The 11,221-nt window shown below is 33.4% G+C and overlaps 1 protein-coding gene across 1 annotated transcript; it reads left to right on the top strand.

The window, feature by feature from the left end:
- Window positions 1–10,155: 10,155 nt before the first annotated feature.
- Window positions 10,156–10,863, top strand: LOC138895328 (uncharacterized). The gene has a single exon (XM_070180006.1). The coding sequence runs from the start codon at window positions 10,156–10,158 to the stop codon at window positions 10,861–10,863; it is 708 nt and encodes a 235-aa protein (XP_070036107.1).
- The last annotated feature ends 358 nt before the right edge of the window (window positions 10,864–11,221 follow it).

The raw sequence follows: 11,221 nt of genomic DNA, 5'->3' as shown, positions 1-11,221 counted from the left end.
ATAGATTGAGCTTTTTTTATGGTACAAATTCTAACAGCAATACTTTTGCGATGAGAGACGCAAAGATTGACTCAAGTTTTACTAAGAAATCAATACTGTTCATATAGTCATCTATAATTAGCGTCCACACACATTCTATAGCTCTGAAGGATCATAATGTTCTCTAATTCAATGATTGGTAAGAGACACAATGAGAATAATTGATGTCTCTTTGACATGATTAAATCCTGGAATACCATGATTGTTTTCATGAAATTAAGTCGCTTGGCACAGGAATTCACTTATATTAAACGTGAAATTTTGAAACTAACGAGTATTAGAATGGATATTCAATCCAAAATAAGGTAACACTAGGTAATATCAAAGAAATTTATTAGACAATATTTTATCTTCAAAATTAAATACAAAAGGGGGACTTGCACCTTTTTCCTTTAATTTAAGCTTCATATCATTATCCCTTTTTTTCTTTTTGATTTATATTGCGGGGTGGTAGGGTGAAAACTTTGGGGGTATAGGAGGGTGATTATATATGGTTATATTACATGCTTTTAAGTTTTCACATTGACCGTATTACCTTATCTTAACGCCGCCCTCGCAAATTGCAATCAAAACTCTTAACATGCTATATATATATATATATATATATATATATATATATATATATATATATATATATATATATATATATATATATATATATTGTGAATTTGCTTAGCTCAATACAAGATCAGTATCCTTCCTCGTTAATTTATAGTACTAATATTTTAAGTGAATTTCAATAATATTCATTTCTTATTATTACAAAAAAAAATTACATATTTAAATTAAAACTGCATTAAGAGTAATATTAATCACAATTATTTTGTAGTAACACATGTAGTCAATGAAAAAATTATTTATTTTCCAAACAGTGTTAAACAGGAGAGATTATTGACTTATAGAAAACCATATCCTTCTCTCTGGATTTGGTGGCGGAGATACTGGCATCATAATTGAAGAAAAATAATACAGAATTGCATTTTTAATGAACTGATAGCGCACTTCTTAACTAGCTCCGGTAGTAGGCTTTACTTTACAATGTCGTCATGCTTAATTGCTTATATATTCAACAGCTTGCGTTTCTATTTTACTGTAATTAATATTGTTATTGTGTGCAGGGTGCTGGTGGGGTTGCCAACTACACTCCCAACCAGGGACGGAGCTAGCCCATCAAGTATGGATTCGGCCGAACCCAGTTGTTTTGGTCCAATTCATGTATTTGTTTTAAAAATCTATTGAATATATACAAAATTATTAATTTAGAACTCAGTAACTTAAAAGGATTAGGATCCTGAATCCATAAGCTTCAAATCCTAACTCCGCATCTGCCCCAACCACACACAAACTCTCAAGCTTTCAAGAGTTGCTTTACCAAATTAGTTTTGCTCCCTATATGTTTTTGTAAAATATTTCATTACCATTTTCAATTTAAATTGATACTTCCAACGTAGGAAAATCTTGCACCACTATTATATGTGCACCAGTACTAGTCATGTCTAGTTCTATTCTTGGATGTTCAGAAATGTTTGGCACAATTTCACTAATGATTTCTTGAACAGCTTTCACAAAATGCAAGAACTAGATTGTTAGCTAATCAAGCTTTTTTTAAATTAAATGCCATATTTCATCCATCAAACTAACTTATTAGTTAATACTTCAGCTGTTTTTTTTTTTCACCACTGTGTTTATTTGATACATAATTATATACATGCGATCCTTCCAGTTCTCTTTGCTTTGATTTGATTTTTCTTTTCTTTTCTTTTCTTTTTTTCAAAATAAATGGGGCTAATCTCGTTATTCTGCACACGAAAGTGTTTGAACAACTAATAGAATTCGAATGTAAAAATGACATCTCGTAGCCATTAGATCTAGAGGGCTGTTGTTTAGGAATTAGCCAGTTCGTCCTGAATTTCAGTTTTCCTGTTTAATTTTTCAGGATAAAAATATTCTGAATTGTCCTGAATTTAACATTTTAAGTTTAAAAATTAAAAACAAAATAAGTATTGAATAATCTCCTAATAACATCTTTGAAAATACTTATCTATGCACTTGTCCCAATTCGAACGCACCACTAAGATGCTTGTTTATCTCAACTACTTTTTGGTCCACTGAGATGAACTGCTTTTATGGGCCGTTTAATTTTGTGTTTCGGATGAATTGGGCTCTCAGAAATCCCAGAATTTTGGGCCGTAAGCTCCTCAAATGTGAACAAGAATTTTTACTATTTTTTGTTGCGAAAATAACACCGTATAACTGCTATTATTAGCTATCAAATAATAGCCGATAAATATATATATATATATATATATATTATTTACTTTTGTGGCGATCGAATATTAAATAATTTTGACTCCGGGCTAAAAGTGATCTTTGACCGTTTTTGTTTTCAAGTTTCAACAGTTTTATGTGTTTCCAATTTTGGTAGCGAGGAAACTAATTTGTAAGCAATCTAGCTGCTTTGGCCTAGTGAAAGTTTCTTCTTAATTTTTAATTTATCTTTTGAGTGATCGAAGAGAAACTTCCAATTTCTTAGTGTAGCCTTCAATTCTTTTTAGTGTGGCAAGATTAAGTCTTCTATAATCCAAGGGAATAACTAATCTCTCCATTCCGTAAGGTGGGATGTTGAGAAGAATTTTCAACATATTTGTTTTACAAGTTTTAATGCCATTGGTCTTCTTTACAAGAACAAATCTTGAAGAGGCACTTAAAAATCAATTATATCTTGCATGAAATTAAAACTTTCACCACAAAGAATAGCATAAAAATTACCATTATTTTCTAATTTTAATATCCATTATTAATGAGAGTAAAAAGGTATGTAGTTGGAATAAACAATTATGGTAAAAGACAAAGCTACTCGTATGATTGAAGCAATCAATGTTTTCTCCATTCTAGTATATGATTTTCCAAGGTGGAATCTTCTTTATATCTTAGCACATGTAAGTGGTTGATGACTTGATACATCAGTAGCTACAGAAGTATATTTGCCTTGTTCTGTTTTGGACTTGTTTCAAAAGTTGAATCAAATGGCTACTCAATCATGTTCTACTTCAAATTATTTTTCTTGACATTGTGGTCCATCTTTGATAAAGCCTGATTTTTCTAATGTTGTTTTCCTTTGAATTTCATTTTATGTTGTTCTTGAAAATCATCATTAGCTACATTTGATGATTCCGACGAGTAGAGATTAGTTGTAGTTGAACTGTTGTGTCAAGTGGGTATTATTAGTCAATTTCGCCAAGTTTCTTTTGGGCTAAAATTGATTTTTTGACTAAAGTATTTTTTTTCCAAAATTAAGTGTTTGGTCAAGCCGCTGGAAGAAAAAAAATTGTTCTAGAGTAGAAACAGAAGCAGTTTTTAAAAAATAGAAAAAAAGTTGGTTCTTTCCAAAATTATTTTTTTAAAGAACACTTTTGAGAAAAATGCACGTAGAAGTACTTTTTAAAAGATGTGATTTTTAAATTAATTAGTCGAATATAAATTATTTCTCACTAAAAAGTACTTTACGGAAAAAATACTCCTCAAAATAAGCTAATTTTCACAGAACTCCTTCATACTTTTATTTGGTGAATTCACATTTAATTAGTGGAAAAATAAAATTAAAAAAATAATTAAAATAAAATAGTGGAAAAAATGTTAGCCCTGACCCTTATTTCCTAAAGTTTTTGGGTACAGCTATACAAGTTATGTTTCTGCTGCCATTGTCAAAATACACATTATCAAATACAGCCAAATTTTAGATCACAAAACTTAAGATGCAGATGATTTAACAAGGTTAACAAAATTCCCAGGAATAGTTGTTCCTAGTTAAAATAGAAGAAACAGAAAGAGAATGGATTTGCGACACCATCATCACTTCCTTTCTTTTACTTGCCAGTTCTATTCACTTTTCGTGCTCAATTACCAAAGCCCTTTCTTTAAGTCATTTCAAACTTCTTTTAATCTTTTTTTCCTCGATTCTAAACTTTCATCATTTAAGAAAACGTCCAAAGTACAGAAAAGATTTGAATCTTTTACATATTAACGTCCCTTCCTCGAGCGTGACTGACACATGAGTGTATAGTGTGGCTAAAAAATAAATAACAAACTATAGTAAATTTTTGGACTAGTTTTGACAATATCACTCCACAAATATACTATGTCTTATTCTGCTTAATACATTGGCTCTCTTTTGGCACACCAATGTTGAAAACTTCTTTAACATTTTAGAATGTGAATTTATTTGTTCAAATTGAAATCAAGATGCTTGGTTTCCTTGTCAATGAACTTCAGACTGAAAAATTTATCTCTTCTACTAGTCAAATAGTAAATGAAGTACTTAGCTCCCATTTGGCCATGAATTTTGGCAATTCTTTTTTTTTTAAAAATAAAATGGAAAATATTATTTGTTCATGTAATAAGAATAATTTTTTTCGTTTTTGGTGAATTTTTTATTCCACTTATAAGACTTCAAGTTTTTTTTCAAATAAAATACATGTACAAACACAAATTCAACTTTCAAAAATTATTTTTTAACATAACTTTAAAAACTCATTTTCTTCAAATTACAACAAAATTTATGTCCAAACGCTAGCTTAATAATATGATTGATTATGAGTCCAAATTTATGAACTACTATTTGACTTGTAACCTCTAAACCGTTTAACTATTTAACTATCAAATTGACAATTGTGCGTAAGAAACTCAGACTTTAAGTCATACACTAGCGTTAAGGAAACGGTAACAAAATGCAAAGGCCAAATCTGATGGCTGATGCCATAGAAAGTTAGAAAAGAAAGTGGAGTTGTCTTTTTGTTTCTTTTCTCTTGTTTTCTTCAGAGTGGAAGCTGGAAACACAAGTTGGATGGGGTTATCCTAGAATTGATAACCAGCTTTTCACAAAGAGTCTTTTTATTGAAATAATTCAGCGTAATGGGCGCTTTTTGTATTGCCTTGAGACTAAAAGTACACAAATCTCAAGCTATTTGCCTTTTCACTATATTACCTACCTTTTTCTAAAGTCAGAAGCGTAACTTGTTTTTGCACTAAACGTTTTACTTTCAATTTGTTTTAATCTTCAAAATACTTGAAATGTTTTTGTAATAGTGTGGAAAAACAAGATTTTTTTCCTTCTATTTGACTCGTAAGGATGACTAAACCATTTTATACAATATTTTATTAAATTATATTACCAAAACTAATTCACTGTGTGATTTATGCGAATTACAAATTGAACCGTTATGATTTTATAACATATTCAGAGAAAAGCGAATTTAGGCTCACCTAATATTAACATTTACAATGTCATACATATATTTGTTATGTACTAAGAACAAAAACTCTATTTGTTCATAGCAACAAAAAAAAAACTCTATTTGTTATGCGCACTATTGCAAATTAAGATCAGAAATCGATCTACTTTTAGGTCCATCTATTTGCAAATAGACTTATTTTTCCAACGTACAATCAAAATAATGGATTAGTTTAGTCAATGGAAATTGAAATTATAAATTGCATTACTGATATGCATATATGATATGTGATCTACTCCATTATTTAACAACGATGAATTGTATTAGTATAAGATATCTTCAAAAAATAAATTTAACAAAAAATAAATAAAGGTGGGGATTATGCTGTCAAGCAAGACTATTGTACAAGTGAGAAAGCGTAAGGATGCCTATCCACGCGCTTAAGTCAAGAATATACGGCTGACAACATTAGCTCCTAAAACCTTCCCTAGGTAAAAGGCCTCGTGACTAGTTTAATTATTAATTTAAAAATTATACGTAGTACCAATAAGTACAATTTTTACTCCCTATTTTATTTTATGTGATAATTTTTACTTTATTCAAAAATAATAATATATTTTTTTACATGGCACAGCTTTAGCTAACCAAATAAAAGGTGGGGAGAGGTGATTAGGCAAGACATGGCGCAACTTCAGCTGGCCGAGGACATGACCCTTGATAGAAATGTATGGAGGTCGATGATTAGAATAATAGAGTAGGTAGTCTATTGTGTTCATAACAGTAATATTGGCACGCAGTCTCGCTTTTCGTTGATAGTAGGTTTTTATGACTAACCGTTGTTTTCTTTCATTGTTGATCACTTTACTATCTTGTTGTTTTTATTCTTCTTTTATATGACTTTTTGGTACTGTCCCTTCTTGTCTATATTTTCATTAATGTGGGCTTATGCTTTCCTAAGTCGATGGTCTATTGGAAACATCTTCTCTATTCTCACAAAGTAAGGGTAGAGTCTACGTACTCACTACCCTCCTCATACCCCACGGTGTGGGATAATACAGGATATCTTGTTGTTGTTGTTGTTGTATTATACACGAAAATAATCTAATTTAATTTTTTATTTATTCTTAATCGTGTATAGTTTTCTTTTCATATGGATATGTGTTTCTTCACTGTGAGTTACGTCATTTACAAACCAAGAGCTCGTTTGGTACGAATGATAAAGGATAATATCACAACCCAAAATTCACATGTCGTAATGGCACCTATCTCAATACTAGGCAAGCCGATAACCTCAATAAATCGCATAATCTCTTAAGTTTGAAAACATAATATTTATTTTTAACAGAAAAATCTCACAAATACGAATATAAAACAGTCTCAAAACCCGGTGTCACTGAGTACATGAGCATCTAAATGATAACAAAGTCTGACTGATAAAAAAATATTGTCTGAAAATATAGAACAGTACATTAACTGAAAGAAAGAGAGTCAAGGTCAGCGGATGCCAGACAGCTACCTTGATAGTCTCCGGTTGATAGCACCCTGAAATCTAACAGTTGCCGTGTCCGAAAGTACCTGGATCTGCACACGAGGTGCAGAGTGTAGTATGAGTACAACCAACTCAATAAGTAACAAGACTAGCCTTTGGGCTGAAAGTAGTACCGAGCTCCACAGGTATAGTTCAGTATAGAAATAACAGTATAGAAATATAGGCATGTTTTCAAGTTCGACAGTTAAACTCAGTACAAGTAAGATAGATTAATATTGCATGATATGAGGAATATGACATATCAGTGAAAAACCCCGTGTACTCACGATCACTAATCACTCGGTACTGTTTATGGTCAATCCAGCCTAGGGATATTTCATCCCATATATATATGCATCGACTGACAATCAATCACTCAGTACCGTATAAAGCCAATCCAGCCCTGGGTAATTTATCCCCAAATGTAAATGATTCGGACAAGATCTATGTCCATGAAAATTTATCACAAATATAAATAAGTAAGGCAAGTCCATGCCCTAGGAAGTCCATCCCGTATATAAATCATCTATGCTCACTGTGGGGGGGTGCAGACTCCGGAGGGGCTCATTCAGCCCAAGCATAATATAAAGCCGATATGGCCTACTGCAAGCAGGCAGCCCCGATCCATATAATGATAAAACCTATAAGGCCTGTTGCAGGCGGACAACCCGTTTATATAATAATAATAATAATAATATATAAAACCGATATGGCCTGCTGTAGGCGGGCAACCTCGATCCCATAAATATCCTCACAATTTATGAACATGATTGAGTATGAAATATACATTTTAAAACAATTAAATTTAACAGCAACACGACCCTGCGGGTCCCAAAATATCGGCACGTAGCCTAATCATGATCTTTAATACGAGTCTCAGCTCAATTTTCTAACACGTGGAGAATATGTGAATAATAACATGACTCTTTAATTTTAAAACTTCGCAAGATTTATTCAAGTCACAATTTCTATGGTGCACGTCCACACACTCGTCACCTATCGTATGCATTACCTCCAAACAATTTATATAACACTAAATTTGGGGATTCATACCCTCAGAACCAAGTTTAGAAGTGTTACTTAAGTCAAACCATGTAATTTCTTACTCCGTTATACCCTTCCCTCCCGAATTGGTCTCCGAAATCCTTGAATCTAGTCATAATTAATTCGATTCAGTCAATACAATTTATTGAAATTAATTTCATATGAAAATACTAATTTTCCAACAAAAATCTAAAATTTAACTCAAAAATCGCACGTGGAGCCCACATCTCGGAACCCAATAAAAGTTATAAAATATAAACGCCCATTCAACCACGAGTCCAGCCATACCAAATTCCGATATCAACTCGACCTCCAAATCTCAAATTCTTATTTTGAAATCTCTAAGCCCAAATCCTCTAATTTCACCTAAAAAAACACATGTAATCTAATCGAGATACTCAATGATAATCCAATATTATTGACTAACAATGATCACAAGTGACTTACCTCAAGATTTTCCGTGAATTCTCGCTCAAACATCGCCTCAACCAGTGTTGGAAATGTTAGAAATGAAGCCAAAATCGCGGACCCTTATTTTTAATATTCTGTCCAGGCTTTTCGTACCTGCGAACCCCTATCCGCACATGCGGAACCGCTTTTGCGGTGCAGTTTTAGCTTCTGCGGAAGACACGTCAAGTCCCCGACTCGCGCACCTGCGCTCAAAATCCCGCACCTGCGGGTGCGCTTCTGCGAACCCCTCGCCGCGCCTGCGACCATGCACGTGTGAAAAAAGTTTCGCACCTGCGATCTTTGACCACCCCAAGCCTGGCCTCATCTGCGCTCCACTCCTCGTACCTGCGACCAAAGTTTCGCAGGTGCGATTGCACCAGAAAACTGAAATTTCTAGATTTTTCCTTAAGTCCAAATTTGATATGTTAACCATTCGAAACTCGCCTGAGGCCCTGGTTACCTCAACCAAATGCACCAACAAGTCCTAAAATTCATACGAACTTAGTCGAAACCTCAAATCACATCAAACAACGCTAAAATCACGAATCATACCCCAATTCAAGCTTAATAAAATTAAAAATTTTTAACTTCTACATTCGATGTTAAAACCTATCAAATCAAGTCCGATTGACCTCAATTTTTGCACACAAGTCATAAACGACATAACAGACCTATTCAAATTTTTAGAATCGGATTCCGACCCCGATATCAAAATCTCAACTCCCCGATAAAACATCCAAATTTAAATTTCTATTTTAGCTATTTTAAGCCTAATTTAACTACGGACTTTTAAATAATTTTACGGACATGTTCCTAAGTCCAAAATTACCATACGGAGCTATTGAAATCATCAAAATTCTATTCCGGAGTCGTTTACACGTAAGTCAATATCCGGTCAACCTTTTCAACTTAAGCTTCCATCATCGAGACTAAGTGTATCAATTCATTCTGAAACGTCACCGGACCCGAACCAATTACTATGGCAAGTCACATAACAGTTATAAAGCACAAATTGAGGAGTAAATGGGAGAACGGGATTGTAATACTCAAAATAACTGGTCGGGTCATTAAAGATAATTAATCACGGGATTAAATTTGAGAAGAGTTTATCCCGCATTTGGTTGGATTAAAATCGTGATATAACCAATTCCGGAATTAGCTATCCCGAAATTGTAGTATTTTTTATCCCCATGGGAGGGTGGGATAACTAATTCCAGAATAATTAATCATAGTATAACTTATTTCCCAACCAAACGATCACGGGTACATAATTCTTGAGCAATAGGTAACATATTATCCAATTAATACTGTATGAGACTATCTGTTTGTTTTGCGGCTAAGTGATACGAAAATAAAGTACTCCTACATTATTTATTTAATTTTGGCAAAAGCCTTGTCTTCAATACTCACTTAAATTTTTTCTTTCTCGTTTGAATGCAAAGGGTGGAAAAACGATTAGTCAAAATTTTATTTTCAAATATTACTCTTTAGGGATTGTACATATTTATTGAGAGTGGAGTTACTTAATGAGTCTAAGAGTTAATTATAGTTAGAGTTAGTAGAATTAACTGCAGTTAGGAGTAGTATTAATTATATGTTAAGAAGTCGGTTAGTTAGTTAGATTAGCTGTCAATGTGCTGTCATAAATCAGTTGGTTGAAGTGAGCCTTGTATATATAGATTGTAAAGATATGAAATGAAGTAAGCATTTCCAATATTGTGCACTTTTCTTCCTCGACCACCATTGCTGTAATTCTTCATCTCCAGCTCACAATTTGACATGGTATCAGAGCTATGGAAGATTGAGGATTGATTGTTCGAATTCATCAGAAATTCACCAGAGTTGTTTCTTCGTTCGAAGACCATGGCTACCATCGATACTTTGCCGGAGAAACTAAGCTATAATCATCCATTGTTTTTTACGACGAATGATAATTCAGGTGCAGTACTAATCTCACTACAACTGAGAGGGACAGAGAACTACTCTGTATGGAGCCGAGCGATGAGAATCGCGATCCTTGGTCGTAACAAGTTAGGGTTCATCGAAGGTGCATGCAAAATAGAGGATTATGGTCAAAATCAAGTTGATATGTGGGAACGATGTAACACTATTGTCCTATCATGGTTAATGAATTGTGTTTCAGCTGAATTACTAAGTGAAATCGTATATTCTTCAAATGCATGTGCACTTTGGAATGAATTGAAGGAACGATTTGATAAAGTAGATTGCACTAGGATTTTTCAGATCCATAAGCAAATTGCTACGATCAATCAGGGAACCTGCTCAGTAGCAATATATTTTTCGAAATTGAAGTTATTATGGACAGAATTTGATTGTTTTGCCCCAATTCCTGGGTATGATTGGGCTAAGTCACGTGAATTTATTGTTTTCATGGAACGATTGAAGCTGCTACAGTTTCTCATGGGGCTTAATGAGCTTTATGAACAGGCTCACAACCAAATTCTTATGATAGTTCCTGCACCAACTCTGAACAAGGCCTACTCTATGCTCACTGAACGGGAGAGTCAAAGGAGCATGATTGTTGCGTATGTTTCTACTGAAGGAGCATAGATGACATCTCAAATAACTGCTAGGAGTGGAGGTATGCAAAGACAAAAGAGGAATTATAATGTGCAATGTGAATTTTGTAAGATGAAGGGACATACACGTGCAGAATGCTTCAAAATCATAGGCTATCCAACTGATTTTAAACCTAAAATAAGGTTTGGAAGCAATACCCCTAACTTTGCAAAAAACAACACTCCTAACAATATGACAATTGAACAACATAGAGCAACAGATTTTGGTGGAAACAACAATGGTACGAATGATGTTGTTCCTGCTGGTTTAGCAACTCCATACTTCACACCAGCACAATATAATCACATCCTAAAGTTGCTCAATAAAGATGATCATGCAGAAAGTTCAG

The sequence above is a fragment of the Nicotiana tomentosiformis genome, chromosome 7 (genome assembly GCF_000390325.3).
Source record: "Nicotiana tomentosiformis chromosome 7, ASM39032v3, whole genome shotgun sequence".
NCBI classification, from domain to species: domain Eukaryota; kingdom Viridiplantae; phylum Streptophyta; class Magnoliopsida; order Solanales; family Solanaceae; genus Nicotiana; species Nicotiana tomentosiformis.
The sequence above is the reverse complement of the archived record's forward strand: the minus strand, read 5'-3'. Positions and strand labels throughout refer to the sequence as shown.

Bases quoted from the DNA above. Each gene is read 5' to 3' on its own strand.
- LOC138895328 (XM_070180006.1), top strand. From the start codon at position 10,156: ATGGCTACCATCGATACTTTGCCGGAGAAACTAAGCTATAATCATCCA.